Source organism: Lithobates pipiens, unplaced genomic scaffold (genome assembly GCF_037356315.1).
Source record: "Lithobates pipiens isolate NorthernLeopardFrog02 unplaced genomic scaffold, aLitPip1_a1.2 Scaffold_22, whole genome shotgun sequence".
Lineage (NCBI taxonomy): Eukaryota > Metazoa > Chordata > Amphibia > Anura > Ranidae > Lithobates > Lithobates pipiens.
This window is the reverse complement of record NW_027507784.1, coordinates 307019018-307042451: the sequence shown is the minus strand read 5'-3', so window position 1 is coordinate 307042451 and position 23434 is coordinate 307019018. Positions and strand designations below refer to the sequence as shown.

Here is a 23434-nt window from a genome sequence, read left to right as displayed (position 1 = left end):
ATAATGGTTTGGGAAGCGAGTCAGCAGGTGTCTGTACAGTACCTGACTACTGATACTACCAGAGGTGAACTTTCTAGGTCGTAGGAAGCCGCAGAAAGCCAGCAAGATGGCCACCTGGATGACCAGGCTGGACAAGAGCCCAAAGGTGGAATGTGTGAGGATTTTGGACATGCCCCTGAATAGCACTTGTGATGGGTAAGTGTTTTCCGTTGGTAGCGGGCTGCTGCTTCTGAATTCCACACAGCAGGGCTTTCACTGTATAGGCTGTGAACACAGATGGCTGTCCGGGATTCTGTAAGGACAGGAAATGCTAAATACTGGCTATGTACAATCTGATAGTGTTATGAGCAAGAGCCAGCTGTGTATAGCAATAAGATATGAAGGTTAGGACGTGAGTGACGTTGTCTGCTGTGGTTTCCGGGACAAGCGGTTTGGAACCTGCAGTAGGTGTTCCAGGCTGTGCGGTTAGCCTTAAAGCGGAGTTCCAGGCTTTTTATGTTTATTAAAAGTCAGCAGCTACAAAAAGTGTAGTTGCTGACTTTTAATAAACACACACTTAGCTGTTGCGGCCGAACGGAGCGTCCCTCCTCTCCCCCTCCTCTCTGCCGGTGCCTCCATTGCCACTCTGGGCACCCGGCCATGACAGCTTTCGGCTTCACGGCCGGGCACGCACATGCATGCTCGAGACGCGCTGCGCTCCTGGAGTGGACAGGCGATCTCCTGGGACCTGTCATGTGTCCCAAGTGATTGCCTAGAGGGAGGAGCGGCCTGAGGCGAAAAGAGGAGTCACCTTGGCGGTCCCTGGGCAGAAGGAGGAAGTGGGACAGGAAGTCCCCCTCCTAACGAAGCATAAACTCCCCTCCAAAAAAATGACATGCCAAATGTGGCATGTAAGGGGGCAAGGAGTGCTTAAAGCGGAAGTTCCATTTTTGGGTGGAACTCCGCTTTAAGTGTGTTGCTAGACAGCGAGTGGGAGTGGTTGATGAGCCGGGTTGCATTGGTAAGATGTGGCTAGTTAAGTTAAGTTAGGATAGGAGTGGATGATAGGTCGGCTCCGGATACCTGCTGGAAGAATGAGACAAAAGTGAAGCGAGACAGTGCATCTGCTGCGGCATTGCACTTGCCAGGGATATGATCACAGCAAATATTAAATTGGTGTTGTAATGATAATTGCACCAGCCTGTGCTGGAAGGACATGACGGGGAGCGACTTGGATCTACCCTTATTAATTATGTCGGCCATAGCCTGGTTGTCTGCGGTGAAGACTACTGTCTAACCTGTCCACGTGTGGCCCCAGACTTGGCCTGCTGCCACAATGGGGTACAGTTCGAACAAAGACGAGGATTCAAGCAGATTTCTGGAGGCCAGGGACCAGCGAACCAGTGGTGGCAAAAAATAGCAGCAAAGCCTGTGGAGGCTGTAGCGCCTGTGACTACTGTTGGCGACTGGGCTGATGCTGAGGGAATAAACATGGATATGCTGTTCCAGTTGGTGAGGAACTCGTCCCACATAGTTAAAGAGGAAGTAAACCCTAATGGGTTTACTTCCTCTTTTTTTCCCTGCAAAGGTAAAGCATAATGGACTACTATGCATCGCATAGTAGCTCATTATGTGTCACTTACCTGACACAGGAGCCAGCGAAGTCGCCGCTGATCCTTGTAGTCCGCCGCATCCACCTTGCTGGTGGCGTCTCGCAGCTCCGACCAATGACAGCGGCGAAGCCGCGATGACGTCACTCCCGCGCATGCGCACGGAAGCCGCGTCTCGCAGCTCCGCCGCTGCCATTCGGCGAAGCCGCGATGACGTCACTCCCGCGCATGCGCACGGGAGTCGACAAATTAGGCAAATCCATTCTTGGACTTGCCGCATTTAGTGCGCCTGCGCGCCGCTGTCTACGGCGCATGCGCCGTAGACAGCGGTGCCCATTTTCGGGCAAATATCTCCTAAACCATATAGGTTTAGGAGATATTGCTTGGACCTACAGGTAAGCCTTAATCTAGGCTTACCTGTAGGTCAAAGTGGTTTGAAGGGGTTTGTTTACTTCCTCTTTAAGTCCGCTATGGCTGCTGGATCTAGTCTGAGGACTTGGTCTGGGTCCTGTACTTGGGTGAGAAAGACCAAGAGCCATGAGATGAACGCTCGCCCATACAGAATAATCCTCATCGCAACATTGAACATGCCTACCAAGGACTGCAGCTATCTTTTAGTACAGCCCTGAGACTGGGTAAAATCGTGAATGACCGACCTAACACAGACTAGTTTGTGAGCAGGCAGGCTAGCCTGCATAGCCTGCATGTCCAGGATGATGCCAAAGAAGGTGATGGAATGTGCCAGGCTTTCCACTTTGTGTTTGGCTATAGGCACATTGAGATTGTTGAAGACCACTCTTAGCCTATCTAGATCTACCGGGAATATGTCTGGCCATTCAATGAGCAGAAAGTTGTTGAGATAATGGATAACCTTGTGACACTGGGCCTGGTGTGATTGGATCTAAGTGAGGGACTGGGCGAAAATGTCAAACAGCCACGGGCTGCTTTTAGAGCCAAAGGTCAGCTTGGTGGCAAAATACTAAGAATCCCTCCAATTCATGCCGTGCCACTGCCAGAGGGATGGTTTGATAGGCAGGAGCTTGAAGACATCTGCGATATCCACTTTGGATAGCCAGGCGCCGGTGCCTATCTTAATGATGGCCTGGTTAGCCATGCCGACTGGTGTATACTTGAGAGAAAATTCCTCAGAAGGGATCAGGGAGTTCAAACTGGGGATATGTGAGAAATGAGGCGCAGACAAGTTGCAGCGGCTCAAAATCCTGATCACGTCATATGACGTCCCAGGATTATGAAACCACTTTGCCACCGTCAATTGCCTATAGGGCGGGCGGCAAGTGGTTAAAGTTGTTGCATATCGCCGTGCCCCCCACTGAAAAGACTGGTCGTCCCAACTTGTCTACCTCTTGCTGTTGTGGTGGGCCTAACGAGCCCTGGTTGAAGCTGGCAGTGGAACAGAAATTGGCAGGGCGTCTTGTGGCTGCCTCATAGCACCAATTTGCTATGTGGGCAGAAGATTGGCAAATTACACAGAGTGGGAAACGAAGACCAACAAAGTGGTGACAGAATAGTCCTGTGTCTATGCCGCTCCAGTCAGTACTGATCTGGAACTGGGCGCGTCTTGCTGCTGCTTTGGCTGAGAATGACCGATGGTAGTCGTAGAAGGCAAAGCCACCATAATTGTAAGCAAGATCTAACACCAAATGGAGGCATAAGTCCAGCTCCTGCCTCCTGCTGGGGGTGGCTGAACAAAGGACGTCCCTGAACATCCCGAAGGCCAGGGTGAACTCGGTGGGTGACAGCTTAAGACTGAGCCTGGGGTCTTTCGACATGATATTTATTTATTTGTACAATGTACAAATAAAAAATAAAAAAAAATATGTTATGTCAGAATTATATTTATAAATTAAAATAAATAATATATATATAAATATATATATATATTTATATATATATATATATATATACAGGGCTTTTTTCAGTGGGAACGTGGGGGAATGCAGTTCCGGCACCTCCACCACTGAATGTACAGTATGTAATAGGAAGGAGTACTGGAGGGTCTTATTGATGATGGCTGCTGGGGGATCTATTGTTGCTTGAAGTTTTATTTTATTTTTTTTGCGTGTAAGGTCTGAGACTGTTAATAGGGGGGGGGTCTTATGTTACTGGGGGGGGTCAATTAGTCCTGGGAGGGATCTACTTTTGAGGGAGAGGTATATTTTTGCTGGCTGCCAGAGGGTTCATTGATTCTGGCTGCTGGGAGATCAGTTGTAACTGCAGGGAGTCTATAGCTGCTGGGGTGCTATTTTGTTGCAAGGGGGTCAATTGTTGCAGAGGGGGGTTTATTGTTGTGGTGGGGGGGGGGGGGTTTGTTGCTAGCTGCAGGAGATCTATTTTACTGCCTTTTTTGTTCCATACAAATTATACAAAATGATATTTATCTCTGTATTTTCTAAAAGGGGCAGTACTGGGAGGTGGGGTGACTCAGAAGGGGGGAGTTCCTGCACCTACTCTCTGAGAAAAAAAGCCCTGTATATATATATATAGATATATATATATATATATATATATATATATAAAAATTATTTTAAAAATATATATATTTATATGATATATATATATATATATATATATATATATATATATATATATATATATATATATATATATATATATATATATATATATATATATATATATATATATATATATATATAGATAGATAGATATAAAGAATGCTTAAAAAAAACTATATATATATATATATATATATATATATATATATATAGATAGATAGATAGATATCATATAAATATATGTATTTTTGAAAGAATTTTAAATATATATATAAATATATATATATATATATATATATATATATATATATATATAATTTTTTTATATATACTTGTTAAATTGGCATTTTATATCTATATAAACAATGCACAAAAACAAAAATGTTATGTTAGTATTGTATTTATTATTATTATTATATATATATATATATATACAGTGGTGTGAAAAAGGGTTTGCCCCCTTCCTCATTTCCTGTTCCTTTGCATGTTTGTCACACTTAAGTGTTTCGGAACATCAAACCAATTTAAACAATAGTCAAGGACAACACAAGTAAACACAAAATGCAATTTGTAAATGAAGGTGTTTATTATTAAAGGTGAAAAAAAATCCAAACCATCATGGCTCTGTGTGAAAAAGTGATTGCCCCCCTTGTTAAAACATACTATAACTGTGGTTGTCCACACCTGAGTTCAATTTCTCTAGCCACACCCAGGCCTGATTATTGCCACACCTGTTCACAATCAAGGCATCACTTAAATAGGAGCTGCTTGACACAGTAAGGTCCACCAGAAGATCCTTAAAAGCTACACATCATGCCGAGACCCAAAGAAATTCAGGAACAATTGAGAAAGAAAGTAATTGAGATCTATCAGTCTGGAAAGGGTTATAAAGCCATTTCCAAAGCTTTGGGAATCCAGCGAACCACAGTGAGAGCCATTATCCACAAATGGCGAAGACATGGAACAGTGGTGAACCTTCCCAGGAGTGGCCGGCCGCCCAAAATTACCCCAAGAGCGCAGCGACGACTCATCCAAGAGGTCACAAAAGACCCCACAACAACGTCCAAGGAACTGCAGGCCTCACTTGCCTCAGTTAAGGTCAGCGCTCATGCCTCCACCATCAGGAAAAGACTGGGCAAAAATGGCCTGCATGGCAGAGTTCCAAGGAGAAAACCACTGCTGAGCAAAAAGAACATCAAAGCTCGTCTCAATTTCTCCACAACACATCTTGATGATCCCCAAGACTTTTGGGACAACATTCTGTGGACCGATGAGACAAAAGTGGAACTCTTTGGAAGGTGTGTGTCCAAGTATATCTGGCGTAGAAGGAACACTGCATTTCATAAAAAGAACATTATACCAACAGTAAAATATGGTGGTGGTAGTGTGATGGTCTGGGGCTGTTTTGCTGCTTCAGGACCTGGAAGACTTGCCGTGATAAAAGGAACTATGAATTCTGCTGTCTACCAAGAGATCCTGAAGGAGAATGTCCGACCATCTGTTCGTGTACTCAAGCTGAAACGAACTTGGGTTCTGCAGCAGGACAATGATCCTAAACACACCAGCAAGTCCACCACCGAATGGTTGAAGAAAAACAAAATGAAGACTTTGGAGTGGCCTAGCCAAAGTCCTGACCTGAATCCTATTGAGATGTTGTGGTATGACCTTAAAAAGGCCGTTCATGCTCGAAAACCCTCTAATGTAACTGAATTAGGACAATTCTGCAAAGATGAGTGGGCCAAAATTCCTCCAGGACGCTGTAAAAGCCTCATTGCACGTTATCGCAAACGCTTGGTTGCAGTTGTTGCTGCTAAGGGTGGCCCAACCAGTTATTAGGTTTAGGGGGCAATCACTTTTTCACACAGGGCCATGATGGTTTGGATTTTTTTTCACCTTTAATAATAAACATCTTCATTTACAAATTGCATTTTGTGTTTACTTGTGTTGTCCTTGACTATTGTTTAAATTGGTTTGATGTTCCGAAACACTTAAGTGTGACAAACATGCAAAGGAACAGGAAATGAGGAAGGGGGCAAACACTTTTTCACACCACTGTATATATATATATATATATATAAAGATTGCTTTAAAAAAAAAAAATATATATATATATATATATATATATATATATATATATAATACAATACTAACATAACATTTTTTATATGTTTTTGTACGTTTTTATATAGATATAAATATATAAAATGCCAATTTAACAAGAGTGCAGAATATTCAATAAAACTGCCCAGCAGTAATGTGGGGAGTTGCAGTTAAAATAACTTATCATTTAAAGTTTCAACATGTATTGAAATATACCCGATAGCACAGTAAACTAATACAAGGTCTCCTAGTAAAGCCCATGCAGCGGGATCAGTGCCAGGCGGCTGGCATTTTGCAGGGAAGTTTGGCATCCCCGAGAAGATGCTGCGCTGGGCTGTGTGGTCCTCGCTGCGGGAGTGGGCGCGGCTAGGTGACGGGGGTGTGCCTAGGCAGATGAGGGGGGCGTGGCGCGGCTGACGCTCGGTGCGGGGAAGCAGCTGTGTGCAGAGGAGAGTGCAGTGTGCCCGGGGAGAGCGGAGAGCAGCGCACAGCCTGCAGCACCGTGCACAGCGCCCCCCTCCTCCCACCCCCGCTCAGCATGGCTGACCCCGCCGACGGAGAGCTGGAAGAGACCACCAACCGCTTCGCCAGGAAGGGGGCCCTCCGCCAGAAGAACGTGCATGAGGTGAAGGACCACAAGTTCACTGCGCGCTTCTTCAAGCAACCCACCTTCTGCAGCCACTGCACCGACTTCATCTGGTGAGAGAGTGGGGGGAACCGGGGAGGAGCCCATTTCCTGCCCGCACCTGTCCCTGGCACTACACTGTGCTGGGCACTCCTGGGCAGGGTGTAGTTCCCTTCTATGGCACACATTGGGGCTCAGTCACACCACAAGCAGTTGTTTTGCACTTTTGTTTTTTTATTATTGAATGCTTATGAATGAAAAATGAACGCACACCATTAAAAAAAAGTAAATCGTGGTGCGTTTTTTCCCCGCGTGCAAACGTATCGAAACGCATCACAGCGCGACTCAGAAAAAAATGTCAATAAGCCGCACTGCAAATAGACCGGACGCAGGGATTGCGCTGTAAATAAGCTTTTACTAGTGCAACAAAATTTTTATTTCAAATTGAAACTGGAGCACGCAGAATCTGCGGCTGTAACCAATCAGCTTCCAACTTCTGCTTATTCAATAAAACTTTGACAATACAACCTGGAAGCTGATTGGTTACTTTACAGCGCTGCATCAAATTTAGTAATTTAGTTCATATCTCCTCCCCCCCGTGTGCAAAGTGTAGGATCATTCCTCGGCCAATCCAGAATCATCTTTTTTTTTTTTTGCGACAGCTCAGATAATGAAAGGCGATAAGTTACCGCACTTGCGTAATGCGTGCGGCACTTCCACGCGTCTGCTAATTATTAATGGTGCACATTTTGAGGAAGTTACTGCAACCTATTCATTTGAATGGGCACACACATAGGTAAACTTGCTCTTGCTAAGAGTTGGTCCACACCATGTCTGCATAGGACTGCGCTCTGCGATTCAGACCGCATGCAAAACATGCTCCATTTGCGATCTGCAGCGGCTGTAAAAAAAAGTTAATGACACCTCGAAGGCAGGTCGCAAACGCAGTACGTCTGTTCACACTGAAGTAAAAAAAAGTATCATGCGATCCGGTTACAGGGCCTTTTAAATATTAGTGCATGCACTACTTTGGTGCAGTGCCATGCAATTTTAGCCCTTTCAAAATGAATGGGCTAAAATCGCACCGCACAGAAACATATAGCGTGTCGCTGTGCGATTCATGAGCGGGCATGGTGCGAACTGTTCTTTAAAGCTGAGCTCTGTGCATGGGAACAACCCTGGGTTAATGGCTTGTTTAGATCTTGTGGGGGGGGGGGGCTGTGAAAAACACTTACCAGGTTGTAGGAGCGTTCTTCGCAGCCTCTCTCTCCCCCCCCCCCCTTCTTGCTCTTTTCCCCACAGCTTCCCCCCCCCCCCTTCTTGCTCTTTTCCCCACAGCCCCCCCCTTCTTGCTCTTTTCCCCCCCACCCCGCTTTTTTTTGTGTCCACCCTGGACCCAGGTTAGCATTGAGGGCCCAGGTTAGCATTGAGGGGGACTGCGCTACTGTGCAGCAGGCTTGTACTTTGCCCCAGAGGTGGGCCTTAATAAGCCGGGTCTATTCCCAATGGGATTGGCTGGCGCAGCTTACGGTAGACCTAGTTTGTGGGGATGCCTGTTGCGCTTGATTGTGTCATATTTCAAAAACATCAAGGTGCAACTTGTTTTCTTCAATATACCTTGTACCCTGGTGACAGCACAGGGTTCATTCACAGCAGCTGCTAATGGGTATGCATCCTGAACGCATGGGCAGTCAAACGTTTTTCTAATTGCCCTACTTCACACTACTGCGGATATCGGCATGCATGCGTGTAAATGCAACAGAATGCACATAAATGCGAGATAACAAAATGTGTTCATGCACAAAATAAATTTTTGTGGTCAAAAAAAATTGCCAAAAAGCGTACTGCAAACATGTAACCACACACTGCGGTGATTGTGCTGAGATTGAGCCCTACATGTAATGATCTGATCGGGACGGTGTGAATGAGCCCTACATGTAATGATCTGATCGGGACGGTGTGAATGAGCCCTACATGTAATGATCTGATCGGGACGGTGTGAATGAGCCCTACATGTAATGATCTGATCGGGACGGTGTGAATGAGCCCTACATGTAATGATCTGATCGGGACGGTGTGAATGAGCCCTACATGTAATGATCTGATCGGGACGGTGTGAATGAGCCCTACATGTAATGATCTGATCGGGATGGTGTAAATGAGCCCTACATGTAATGATCTGATCGGGATGGTGTGAATGAGCCCTACATGTAATGATCTGATCAAGGCGGTGTGAATGAGCCCTACATGTAATGATCTGATCGGGCGGTGTGAATGAGCCCTACATGTAATGATCTGATCGGGCGGTGTGAATGAGCCCTACATGTAATGATCTGATCAAGGCGGTGTGAATGAGCCCTACATGTAATGATCTGATCGGGCGGTGTGAATGAGCCCTACATGTAATGATCTGATCGGGCGGTGTGAATGAGCCCTACACGTAATGATCTGATCGGGGCGGTGTGAATGAGCCCTACATGTAATGATCTGATCGGGGCGGTGTGAATGAGCCCTACACGTAATGATCTGATCGGGCGGTGTGAATGAGCCCTACATGTAATGATCTGATCGGGCGGTGTGAATGAGCCCTACATGTAATGATCTGATCAAGGCGGTGTGAATGAGCCCTACATGTAATGATCTGATCAAGGCGGTGTGAATGAGCCCTACATGTAATGATCTGATCGGGCGGTGTGAATGAGCCCTACATGTAATGATCTGATCAAGGCGGTGTGAATGAGCCCTACATGTAATGATCTGATCGGGCGGTGTGAATGAGCCCTACATGTAATGATCTGATCGGGCGGTGTGAATGAGCCCTACACGTAATGATCTGATCGGGGCGGTGTGAATGAGCCCTACATGTAATGATCTGATCGGGGCGGTGTGAATGAGCCCTACACGTAATGATCTGATCGGGCGGTGTGAATGAGCCCTACATGTAATGATCTGATCGGGGCGGTGTGAATGAGCCCTACATGTAATGATCTGATCGGGGCGGTGTGAATGAGCCCTACATGTAATGATCTGATCGGGACGGTGTGCATGAACCCCAAACATTTCCAATGCAATATTCCCAATGCACACATTGCTGTAGAGATGGCTGTATTTATAAATGGTTGCTGAAGTGACCACCGGCTGAAACGGTGTGTAGTCAGAGAAAGTAATATCACCAGGATCTCCACTAATGGGCCCAAAGTTTTAATCAGCGATCACATCATTACAGCAGAAAGTAAACTTTTGGAGCCACACAGGACCCCTAATGCCTGATAAAGGGGTACTGCGTGGCTCCAAAACATTGCTTCCTGCTGGATCCATGTGATCGCTGAGTTCACATATGGGCTGCATGCGGCTGACAGCAGGGGCCTGTTGCGTCCTGGTTCATCATTTCAGGTCTGCTTTCAGCCTGAATTTTGGGGTGAATTCAGACCTGAAACGGACCAAAAGACGCACCGGACCCGCTGCGGAGATATGTGAACCGGCTTCATAGAGAGATCTCCTGCGAATAGGATGCTGGAAATCCTGCATCCAATTCGCAATGGCGTGAACCCAGCCTTAAGCTTTGGACCCTTTTTTTTGGAGTTCCTGGTGACGTTACTTTCTCTGAACCCTAAACAATTCTCAGGGATGGACAAAACGATCCAATCTGTGAATTATCGAAAAAGACAACATAGTGGGGGTTATTTACGAAAGGCAAATCCGCTTTGCACTACAAGTGCAAAGTGCACTTAAAATTGCACTGAAAGTGCAGTCGCTGTAAATCTAAGGGGTAGATCTGAAGTGAGGGGAAGCTCTGATTTTATCATCCAATCATGTGCAAGCTAGAATGCTGTTTTTTATTTTCCTTGTATGTGCCCCTCGGATCTACAGCAACTGCACTTCCAAATGCACTTTCAGTACAAAGTTCCTTTCGTAAATAACCCCCAGCGTATCAGTTTGAACAGAAAATCCAATAGTAGGGAAGTCGATGAATCAATAGGACTGTTGTGTATTGCATGTCAAACCATCTTTTTGCTCTTGTGATTGTGTTTGTTTTTCTCCCAGACAGTAAAGCGATCGACTGTACATTCCTATGTAAAATCATTCTAGGTATGGCCAATGTTAGCCGTTTACCTTTCGCAAATGGAAGCGGATTGGCTGCTGTGGTTTGCTGAACTTCTCAGTGCTTTTGTTGAGAATGACTTGTGTTTCACGTGGGATCTGCACACAGATGCTGTGGTGCATATTAAGCAGAGGATGCATGATTACACGTCACGGTTAACCTCTCGCTTTGCTTGGAACTTTCACTGACGCCGCACGTGTTTATAGCGCCATTCTGACATAAAGGACATAAGTAGTGCTCCGCAAAAGCGGATGCTTGAAATGTAGTAACCCATGACAACCAATCAGCTCCAGCCTTTTTTAAATGTAGTGTTGGAGGAGTGCTGAGGGCTGCTGGTGGCTTAGTGGTTGCGGCTGTTGCACTTTTCCTTATTAAATTAAATCTATAAAAGGTTTGCATAAGCAGGGAGCGCACGCTTTATAAGTCACTATAGCCTTGGGGGGTGGGGGCGACAAATCCCAATGTGCATTGCCTCATGGGACTTGTAGTTCCACAACAGAGGTTGTCCCCAGTGATAAGACGCAGAAGTGCGGTAACCCTTTGCAACCGGATGCCACCGTCGTTCCACAGCAGTCGTAGTAATGACGGATTATTTCTGATTGGCACTTTGTTTTGCGAAGCCTGGTGACTGACCCTGGCAGAGTTAAAAACCCCAAGTGGTGATGTGCCAAGCTGCGGGCCCGTGCTTCCTTCTCTAATTTGCATCTCTGCATTCCGGTTTCAGTGTTGTTTTCGGTGTTGTAACTGTAAGCGTGAACATTCTCCCCGGGCTGTTATTTCTTGCTGCGGTTCCTGTTGTGTTTACTCGTGTCTTCGCAAAGCCAATATGTTTTCTGGCAGAACGATGGAGGTGCCTGTTTGTTGAGCCGATTAATAGAGATGGGCTTTTTTTTTTTTTGGCATGGAGTGTCATCCATGTTGTAGAACTGTGGTTACTTGTGACAGTTGACATTGCAGGGGGAGCGGTGCAGTGCTGAGGGTTGCACGGCACAACGGAGGGGATGATCGAAGGGATCAGGGTGTTAATGGGACGCTCATTTTCCCATTGATATCTTAGTGATAACATCAGTTCCTGGTGCAAACACACACAGGAAACTTCACTGCATTGTGAATAGCTGCTGTAATAGACTCCTCTGTCACCCATGGCTGGATTTGCTGCTGGCTGACACAATCCTCCCCCCCCCCCCTCCTCCTCCTCCTGGTTGCAGTGCAGGTTAAAACCTCCGGAGATGTGAAGGAACGCCGTTTGGGAAGACCCAGCGCGGACTGCATTAGTAACGCAGCCATTGTGGCTTAAGTAGGGATTTTTTCCGAGCGCGGCGTTCCATTTGTGCCTCCAGATTAGCGGCAGAGTCTTTAATGAATGGCAGCGGCGGTATGAATGAGATGCCCTTCGTAGTGACAGGATTCCAGCTGCTTGGCGAGGACAATAGGCAGATGATGGCCCCCAACTTGGATTAAAATGCAGTTTTATTTGGTAATGTGATAACAGCATCCTGGCTTACTTGCAGTAATGGGACTGCTGAGCTCCATGGGCCCTTGTATCACATTCAGCACGGTAACCTATAGCAACCAAAAAGCAACCCTCTCCTGTTTCTATACTGTTCTGAATTGGTAAATGGTAAAAATATGGTCTCTGTGTTACTAAGGGTGCAGCTGTGTTAGGTTAGGTTCACAACTATGCATTTTGCAGTGCGTTTGCAGAAACGCACTACAGTCCATTTAACATTAGTTCATATGGTGCAGGGACTTTATTTTTTTTTTTTTTTTTTTTTTTTTTCCACAAAGCACAGTGTATTTTTGTCTTAATAGACCTCAATGGAATCGCATCAAAAGAGCATAAAAAAATGCATGTATGTGTGTTTTTGGTGCGTTTTACTTTATGACTACAGATCTTTCTTCCTAGCAACATTAAAGGGGTTGTAAAGGCAGGTTTTTTTATCTTAATGCATTCGGATAAAAAAACCTTCCGTGTGTAGCAGACCCCTTTTACACTGGGGCGGTGTGGACGATAGTGGTAATATGCCTCTAGCTTTAGCAGCGCTTTAACGCTGTTATAGAGGTAACCCCTCTAGCGGCCGAAGAAAGGGTTAATAGCGTCTCGTGTTGCGGCGCTGCCAATCGCGTTGCAGGCTCTTTGGCAGCGCTACCCATTCATTTCAATGGGCAGGACATTTTGGGAGCGGTGTATACAGCAATCCTGCACCGCCCCAAAGATGCTGTTTACAGGATTTTATTCCCTGTTTTGCAAGCGCACCGCCCCAGTGTGAAAGCACTCGCAGGCTTTTACACTGGGGTGGCTTGAGAGGAGCTTTTCAGGCGCTATTTTTAGGGCTAAAACACCTGAAAAGCGCTCCAGTGTGAAAAGGGTCTAATACTTACCTGAGCTCATCCCTATCCAGCGTTGTCCATGAGTGCCTCTTTCGTCTGGGACTTCCTCTTTTGATTGCCTGAGATAACAGTGGCGCCATTAGCTACCGCTGCTGTCAACCAAACCCAGTTAGCCAATCATGAGAGAGAGGGGAAGATGGTGAAACGCGTCTGTGTCTCAATAGACACAGGGAGCTACAGCTCAGCTCAGGTGCCCCCATAGCAAGCTGCTTGCTGTTGGGGCACTCAACAGGAGGGAGAAGCCAGGAGCTCCAGCCACAGACCCGAGAAGAGGAAGATCCAGGTAGCCCATGCAAAACCCCTGCACAGAGCAGGTAAGTATAACATGTTGTCTTAATAGGGGTAAAAAAATTAGACTTTAAAATCACTTTAACACATCTACAAAAATGCGAAATGCCTCAAAACCATATTAAAAATGGGTAAAAACGCATGTGAAAAAAAATGCAAACCGTGCCACAAAATGCATCGGGAAAACACAACCTGCATAGTGAGTTCAGCCTTGGGCTGCATTTGCACCTGCCTGCGATTTGAAAACACTCTGCTAAAATGATAAATTGCACAAGGTGAATTTCAGATGGCATTCATTTTAATGGCACATTAAATTGCGGTGCAATTTTACAGCGATTGCCGCACGATAAATTGCGCTGCATCTGCTGCAAATCGCATTGTGTGGAGCTTGTCGCAGAAAAAAGGAACAGGAGCTTCTTTCGGGCGACAAGCTTTGCGCGATGCTGTTTCCTTCGATTGCAGCTCGGTTTGTCGCGGCAGAATTTTAGATGCTATTAAAATGAATAGCATCTAAAAATTGTGTTTTGTGATTTGTCATTTTAGCAGAGCATATTTAGAAATTGATTCAAAATTTGCCCAGGTGTAAGGGGAGCCTAATGGCAGGAGTACACGATAAGAAAATTGAGCGAAAATTTTCGTTGTTGAACGATTGGCTGACTGATATTGTGAACGAAAAAAGACTGATGGAAAAATTGTGTCGTATCGTTTGCGAATTAACAATATTCTATTTGTTGGAGTGAAGGTCGTCTGTAAAATGTCTCTTGAACATTATCACACGTGAGCGGAGCTAGTAGACGTCAAAACTAACGATGTGAGACGTCAACACTAATGATGAGCCGAACACCCCCCACCCCACCCCGGTTCGGTTCACACCAGAACTCGTTGAACAAACACCATTCGTCTATGGGACACGAACATGAAAAATCAAAAGTGCTCATTTTAAAGGCTTATATGCAAGTTATTGTCCTAAGTGTTTGGGGTCTCAGGTCCTGCCCCAGGGGACACGTATCAATGAAAAAAAAAGTTTTAAAAACTGCTGTGGTTTTAATAATGCTTAAAGTGAAACAATAAAAATGAAAAAATTCCTTTTAAATATCGTACCTGGGGGTTGTCCTTCGTATGCCTGTAAAGTGGCACAGTTTTCCCACAGAACACATTGAAAAATGCTGAGTGACACTTCTTCTCGCTGACAGCTGTTATATAGCTGAGGGCGGGGCTGCCCGGTGATGTAAATGACTGCCCCGCCCCCCCCCCCACGTGATGTCAGAGGAAGGCGGGGTCCCTGTTTACATAAGAGTGGTGCTGTCCTCAGCTATATAACAGCTGAGGAAGAAGCGTCACTCGGGAGCCTCCCTTGGAGGTGGAGCTGTTTTTTTTCCGGCTTGTTGGGAGGAGCGAGATTTACATTGTGGGACATTTTTGTTTTTTTATCTTCTAGTAAAGGACTTGTTCCAAAGTGTCTTGTCTTTTTTACTATTTTTGACACTTTTATTTTTTATTTTTTTTGTGAATTGGTAGGGATTACCATGTACCCGTTACCAATTCACATGGGGGAGGGGCGGAGGCCGGGATCTGGGCATCCACTTGTTAAAGGGGGGCTTCCAGATTCCAATAAGCACCCCACCTGCAGACCCCCACAACCACTGGGCAAGGGTTGTGTGGATGAGGTTCTTGTCCCCATTAACATGGGGACAAGATGTTTTGGGGGGACCCCAAAACATCCCCCCCATGTTGAGGCATAGTTAAAGGAGTTAAAGTTTCACTTTAAGCATTATTAAAATCAGTGCTCCCAAAAAAAATGGCTGTTTTTAAAAAATATATATATATTTTTTGCATTGATGCATGTCCCCTGGGGCAGGACCCGGGTCCCCAAACACTTTTTATGCCAATAAATTGCATATAAGCCTTTAGGATGAGCACTTTTGGTTTTTCATATTAATGTCCCATAGACTTTAATGTTCCGTGGCTTTTGAACTTGCATAATGTTTGGCAAACAGGTGAATACCCGATGTTTGACTAGAATTTCCGTTCGGCTCGAACATTGGGCTCATCCCTAGTCAACACTACATATGAAATCAATTGCATTTTTGAAGATAATTATTATTTTTTTGATTGATTGGTTAATGTTGGCGACGATGTTGACCATCAAGCGCTGTATCAGCGGTCGAGCGATCGTTCTATTTTCTAACCGTGTGTTCCTGCTATAAGGACACAAGGTAAGCAGATCACACTGCGTACCGTTTTTATACAGATGTGAGTAGACTAGGATTTAATCCCACAGCTGCGTTTTTTTTTTTGGTCTGTAGCGGCCGATTGGCCGTATTTTATGTAAGCATTTGAATAAATGTTGAAGTTCCTGTTCACACACAGTGAGGTGACTGGCATTTTTCCCCTGCTGTGTTCTATGTGGCCCATTCGCACTGCAGTGCAGCCCGAGTTGCGATAAAATATAGACGTGATGAATTTTATCACAGCACACAGGAAGGTGCCGCGTGTTACTTACAGCAGCTCAATGCACCGTGCTGCTGTATGGTGACATGAAGGAAATGTCACATAAGGTTTGAAAAAAAGAAAAGGGAAGCTGTGTGATACGGTTAAATGTGCGCCAGACTGCCCACTACTGCCGGCCTACCGAAATAGACAGTTGCCCGCGCACTAAACCGTTCTGGTTAAGTGTGCCGGCAATGGGCACGTCCATATGCACCACTTACTATTGAATTCAGGGTCAGGTGGAGATGTAAACACAAACAATGTGTAGGCAGCGGTGCAGGCGTGGAATGGCCATGGCTTTCATTTATTCAGAGGAACTGAAGGCAGTGGCCATTCTATACCTGCACCGCCGCAGCCGCCTTCACCTTGTCTGTGTTTACATCGGCCTCCTGGCTCTGCGTGAGTCATTCACTTGGCAGGGGCATGGATGCAGAATGACCTTCATTGCTGCTGTCTACACATTGTCTACATCTTGGGCCTCCCTCTGCCCTGAGAGTCATTGGTTGGCAGCAGAATGCCCTCAGTCATTCTACACCTGGAGTGCCGCTGCCGAGCAAATGACCCCTTCAGGGCTGGGGAAGGATGTAAACAATATATAGACTGCGGTGCTGAATGATCTACATTATGTGAAGCTATGGATAGCATGTGATTAAGGCTCCGTTCGTTCACAATAGCGCAACTTTGATGTGACTTTTGGCGTGACGTTACACTCAGTAGGCCTAAGTCGCACCAAAGTATTACAGGCACATTTTTAAAATTGCTGCTACTTTAAAAGAGAAGTAAAGAAATTAATTTTTTCTGATACTTGCCTAGGTGGATGCAGCTTCGTTCTGATGCTTCATCTGTCCCCTGGCGCCTCTTCACAGAAAACCGAGCGATCGAACACTGCCGATCACTCGGTTTTCAGAGCTCCATGAGCAGAAAGCTGCAGACTGTCAGTCACAGCTCTCTGCTCTTCTCCCTCCTCACTCATTGGAGCGCTGAGCCGTGGAAGGGGTCGGAAGCGGCCATCTCAGGCACCTGACGGCTCCAGACTTGGTGGTTGTGATGACGCAGAGCCTGGACAGATTGGTATCCATGACGTCAGCAGAGAGTGGACTTCAGTCCGCTGCTCATAGGAGCGCAAAACGAATTAATTGCACTCCTATGACCCAGAGAAGCCCAGCCAAACAAGCTTTGGCTATACTTCTCCTTTAAGTCACAATGACCATTAAAAAATGACTGTGACTTGACATATCACACAAGTGTGAATGGAGCCTAAGGTAGGGCCCCAGCCAAGATGAACAAGATAAAAACCAATAGCTCATTACCTTCAATCCAGAGATTTCCCCTGCTGTACTTTTTCCTGCCACTATATATCCTTAGCCTGATGACAAGCAATATTCAACCCACTTCCTCAGAGCCCAGGTTCCCCTGAACCTGCCCCAGCCTCTGATTGGACAGTGAAGGAGAAGCAGAGTGTGATAAGCTCTTATCTTTGTCACTCTGCTCTCTCCCCCTATCAGCATGCTTCTTGTTAGCACATTGGAACAGATTTGCTCCTTATGCTGCTTCTTGCTCTTTTATTGACCGCACTGCATTCAAAGATAAGAACACCCCCAACGGATTGCCAAAATCAGGTTACAATGTATTACTGCATACACTTTGTTATACAGCAATTCACACAATTTCACTGTAACCATGAGATAACAAAGTTCAAGAATATCCCTTTATCCCATTGTTTTGCAAATCTATGTACACTACAAACTGTATGATTGAATCGGTTCTGATATCGCTAACCTGACAGCTTATTCTAAATAGGAAGCCTTCATTTTGTTTGCAAATATTAATGATTCTAACTACCAGCAAGAATAAGTCCTTACAATTAAAGAGCAGCTGTCATTTCAGATCCATCATGGCAGTGCCTGTTGGCGGACATCCACGTCCCTCACCTGTCATTCAGTGCCACATCACCAGCCGTCCCATTAAAGTGATTGGGACTGTCGGGGAGTCCAACAGCGGGTCAGGAGGAGCCGCTGAGGGACAGAGATGACAGTTGCTCTTTAAAAATTATAATTTAAATCCAACCCATCCTGATTTTGAGTGCGGTAAAGCTCAGCATTTTCTGTCAGCCAGCTAGAAGTATGGCCTGCTGGGATTTGTAGTTCTAAAAGGACAAGCGGGGCACATACAGCCATACAGCTGTATGGTTGAATTTACATTGCACAGACTTTGAATGTGATTGGCACCGCAATATAGTGCGACTCGCATTGAACGCCTGACATCACATATGTGTGAACCCAGGGTGAAGGGTCATGCCTGCTTGTGCATCTTTTAACATGTAGTGCACCGTCTCTTCACTTCCTATGGGGATTTAACTGACCTGCTCTTTGGCAAAATCAGCAATGCATATTTATTTAGATCCATGCAGCGCATGTGTTGGAACGGGGTGCCCCTGTGGCAAAGTACAATGTACATTGGGGGATCATTAGTTGGAGAGGGATGACCCCCAAAAAGTCTGTTGCCATTGTGGTAGGCCAACTTCACACTTGCGGGTTTCGTGTCGTAAAACAAAATCAGACCTGCAGCACACTTGTTTTGCAGAGCTACTACCACCACTGTTACCCCTGTCGCTTCTGAGTGTAGGATAGTGCGCCCCCTGCTGACCCCTGTGGTTACTATTTTCTGCAATAGCATATATGGGTTGTAAAGAGGATCCACAACAAGTAGCAGAGCACATGATACAATGACACAGCCGTGGCTGTAGTGCTGCAACAGAGCAAAGATTAGACACCATGCCCAATGGTCAGGTAATTGGTCCTGTTTGTCTTTACAGGGTGGTGCTGGACTAACTACCTACAGCTAGTTTACAGCATTTTGTGCATGGACTCGTGGAGTCTGATAAATCAGATTGCGGTTTCCTGCACAGATGTTTATTATTATTATTATTATTTTAAGGTACTTGAATAGCGCCGTCAATTTTCACAGCGCTTTTACATATACATTGTACATTCACATAGGTCCCTACCCTCAAGGAGCTTACAATCTAAGTCCCTAAACTCACATTCATATACTAGGGCCAATTTAGACAGAAGCCAATTAACCTACCAGCATGTCTTTGGAGTGTGAGAGGAAACCAGAGTACCCAGAGGAAACCTGCATGGGGAGAACATCCAAACTCCAGGCAGGTAGTGTCATGGTTGGGATTCGAACCAGCGACCTTTTACTGCTAGGCGAGAGTGCTACCCACTACACCACTGTGCCACCCTCAGGTGTGATTGAAATCGCACCTGAAATCGCCAAGGGGAAGTGCAGAAACGACTTTTGGGAATCTGTGCGGCGCTGTAAAGGCTGTATATGTATGTATGTATGTATGTATGTATATATAATATATATATATATATATATATATATAATTTTTTTTTTTTTTTTTTTTCTTTTTATTACACACACACACTGTATCTCACAAAAGTGAGTACACCCCTCATATTTTTTTTTACATAATACAAAAGTAATCCATAAAGTGCTCAAGTCCATATGTCTGTGACACACTGATCACAATGGATCAGTTCAAATTAATATAAAGTCCTTGTTAAAACGGTATTAAATAAATGTGACTTGATTGGTGACCATGATCATAGTGATCTCACTCTGATGCTCCCCACCCTTATGTCATAGCCGCTCTCCATAGAGGATATGACCTTGCAATTAAGTTTGGTCAATACATGCTTGTGAATCACCTTAATAGGATTCCAGGTTCATTGAAAAGGCCCAAACTGCTCACTGATGCCTCCTCACATATAAAACGCAAAAAGAAACTCCATAGTGTGATATCATTTTAAAAAGGTTTTAATTATGCAAACAAAGCCCTAGTACAGGGTACTCGCATGGGTTTGGTGCGTTAGTGCACCGCTCTAAATCGTGCCTTAAAATAGGATATAGCTGAGGTCGTATGCTCCAACTCCGTAAGACAGACCAGCTGTCTCCAGAACCGTCCAGTCCCCTCCCCTATGTGTGTTGATACAAGGGAAATTGCATATCTTCCTCAGGGGGATCCCCTTGTGTTACAAGGTCTCGTGTGTTAAATTTGGTGCTATTGCTCTCACCCTCTCATACTGGTCAGTGGAAGTTCAACATGGCACCTCATGGGAAAGAACGCTCTGAAAAAAAACAATTTTTGCTCTACATAAAGATGGCCTAGGCCAGTGGTTCTCAGGACCCATTAACAGGACAGATTTTAGGTATTACCTTGGGGAGATGCAGACTAGTAATACTGCAGTTACTGAGCAGCAAATTATATTACCTGTGATATATTTCAGTTATCTTGCAAACCTGGCCTGTTAGTTGGTCCTCAGGACTGGCATTGAGAACCACTGGCCCAGGCTATAAGAAGATTGGCAAGACCCTGAAACTTAGCTGTAGCACGGTGGCCAAGACCATATAGCAGTTTAACAGGACAGGTTCCACTCAGAACAGGCCTTGCCATGGTCGACCAAAGAAGTTGAGTGCACGTGTTCAGCGTCATATCCAGAGGCTGTCTTTGGGAAATGGACTTATGAGTGCTGCCAGCATTGCTGCAGAGGTTGAAGGGGTGGGGAGTCAGCCTGTCAGTGCTCAGACCATACGTTGCACACTGCATCAAATTAGTCTGCATGGCTGTCCTCCCAGAAGGAAGCTTCTTCATCTAAAGATGATGCACAAGAAAGCCTGGAAACAGTTTGCTGATAGACAAGCAAACTAAGAACATGAATTACTGGAACCATGTCCTGTGGTCTGATGAGACCAAGATAAACATATTTAGTTCAGATGGTGACAAGCGTGTGTGGCGGCAACCAGGTGAGGACAAAGACAAGTGTGTCTTGCCTAAGGTCAAGCATGGTGGTGGGAGTGTCATGGTCTGGGGCTGCATGAGTGCTGCCGGCACTGGGGAGCTACAGATCATTGAGAGAACCATGAATGCCAACATGTACTGTGACATACTGAAGCAGAGCATGATCCCCTCCCTTCAGAGACTGGGCCGTAGGGCAGTATTCTAATATAACGACCCCAAACACACCTCCAAATTGACCACTGCCTTGCTAAAGAAGCTGAGGGTAAAGGTGATGGACTGGCCAAGCATGTCTCCAGACCTAAACCCTATTCAGCATCTGTGGGGCATTCTCAAACGGAAGATGGAGGAGTGAGTGCAAGGTCTCTTAAATCCACCAGCCCCGTGATGTTGTCATGGAGGAGTGGAAGAGGACTCCAGTGGCAACCTGTGAAGCTCTGGTGAACTCCATGCCCAAGATGGTTAGGGCAGTGCTAGAAAATAATGGTGGCCACACAAAATATTGACACATTGCGCCCAATTTGGACTTTTTCACTTAGGGGGTGTACTCACTTTCGTTGCCAGCTGCTTAGACATTATTGGTTATGTGGGTTATTTTGAATGGACAGCAAATTATACAAGCTGTACAATCACTACTTTACATTGTAGCAAAGTAATTTCTTCAGTGTTGTCACATGAAAAGATGGAATAAATTTACAAAAATATGAGGGGTGTACTCACTTTTGTGAGATACAGTGTGTGTGTGTGTAATAAAAAGAAAAAAAAAAAAAAAAATCTCTCTCTCTCTCTCTCTCTCTATATATATATATATATATATATATATATATATATATATATATATATATATATATATATATATATATATATATATATATATATATATATATATATATATATATATATATATATATATATAATATGGTACATTTAAGCAATCTCAAAATTTTAGCCGCTATTCCTCTGTATAGTTAAGAAAAACAAAACAAAAAAAACACAGTGGTTAGAGCCGGTTCACACAGCGGGCGATGCGACACGACTCGCCTCGCCTCGCTCTCGCAAGTCGCCCCCATTCTGTACAATGGAACCGTTCTGAGGAGCGACTCGAGTCGCTCCGACTCAGAAAAAAGGTTCCTGTACTACTTTTGGGCGACCTCGGGGCGACTTGCATTGACTTCTATACAGAAGTCATCTGCAAGTTGCCGCTGAGGTCGCGGCAGGTCGCGGCGAGGCAAGTCGGAGTCGCCTCGCCTTGCCTGCAGTGTGAACCGGCCCTTATTGAATACTACCAAAAGAGGCCCCTGTCAAAAGAAAATACTTTCTTTTTTTTTTTTCCGGTCCAGTGTCCTCGGGAGGCACAGGTGTACACAGGCTGGTACCAAAAGGGTTAATAGAATCTGAAAATGGCTTTTGAAATGCAGCTGCACAGCATCTTGCTCAGTATGGCTCTGCATTGCAGACGCCGGTAACATTTTGCAGCTGAAGCCAGTTGGTAGCCCAAACTGTAGATGATTTGCACGGTGCCGTCCTCTCCAGAAGGGTTCACGTCTCGGTGCCTTCACCTATTCACAAGTCTTTGAGGCCCTTTGGAATTTGGCATCTCTTTACACCTGATCCTTGTCTTGCCGCCCACATGTTGTAACTGCTGCTATTTTTGAAGCATCTGCTGAGATACGATCGGTTTTGCTGTGGTTTTCCCTTCATTTCTCTTGTGTGTTCACAGTAACAATGCTCTTTGGGTCTTCTGCCTGCAGTGGATTGTTTGTATTCCGGCATGGCACCATATTAATATTCTGATGATAAGTAAGGATGCAGAGTAAATGAGCAAGCTAAATAAGCAGCAGTCTAAGTTCACCTGCCACAGGAGAGGGGGGGCTACAATAAATCTTTCTCACTCCATTGCAAAAGCCAAACGTTATTGCTGTTTGTTATAATGCTTTCTGGGGTTTGTACTTAGAGGAACTTCATTGCTTCCCCCTCAATTACGCACACAAAGCGTAGTCACATGCCCAGCACTGTCCTCTAGGGACCTGCCACTATATTCAGTCCCTTGCCGCCATCATCTAGGGGCCAACTGTCTCTTCCAGGTTGTTGCACCCCCCCCCCCCCCCATTTACCTTATCTTACATGTTCTTGCACTCCCCTTCCCTGTGATGACACCATTGCCTGTGCCGCCATCATCTTCTGACATCCTCTGAGGCCACCTGTCTTACAGGCGCCCCCCCCCCCTTTCCTTACCTGTGATGACACCTGTCTCTTCCAGGTTCTTTCACTCTCCTTGCATGTGATGACACCATTGCATGTGCCGCTATCTTCTGACGCCACCTGTCCTACAGACTGCAAGATGTTCTGTGATTTGGCGCAAAGCAGAAATGCATTATTGTGACAGCATGGAGTAAGGCCCATTCCTTTAAAGTACTGTATATGTTAAAGAGGAAGTAAACCCTGATGGGATTACTTCCTCTTTCATTCCCTGCAAAGGTAAAGCATAATGGACTACTATGCATCGCA

The 23434-nt window shown here is 45.3% G+C and overlaps 1 protein-coding gene across 1 annotated transcript in view; it reads left to right on the top strand.

Annotated features, from left to right (window-relative positions):
- Positions 1-6656: 6656 nt before the first annotated feature.
- PRKCB (protein kinase C beta) overlaps positions 6657-23434 on the top strand; it is a 344681-nt gene continuing 327903 nt past the window's right edge. Inside the window, exon 1 of the mRNA XM_077449335.1 lies at positions 6657-6922. Within this exon, the coding sequence (XP_077305461.1) occupies positions 6762-6922 (161 nt within the window). The 5' untranslated portion in view covers positions 6657-6761. The remainder of the gene's footprint in view (positions 6923-23434) is intronic.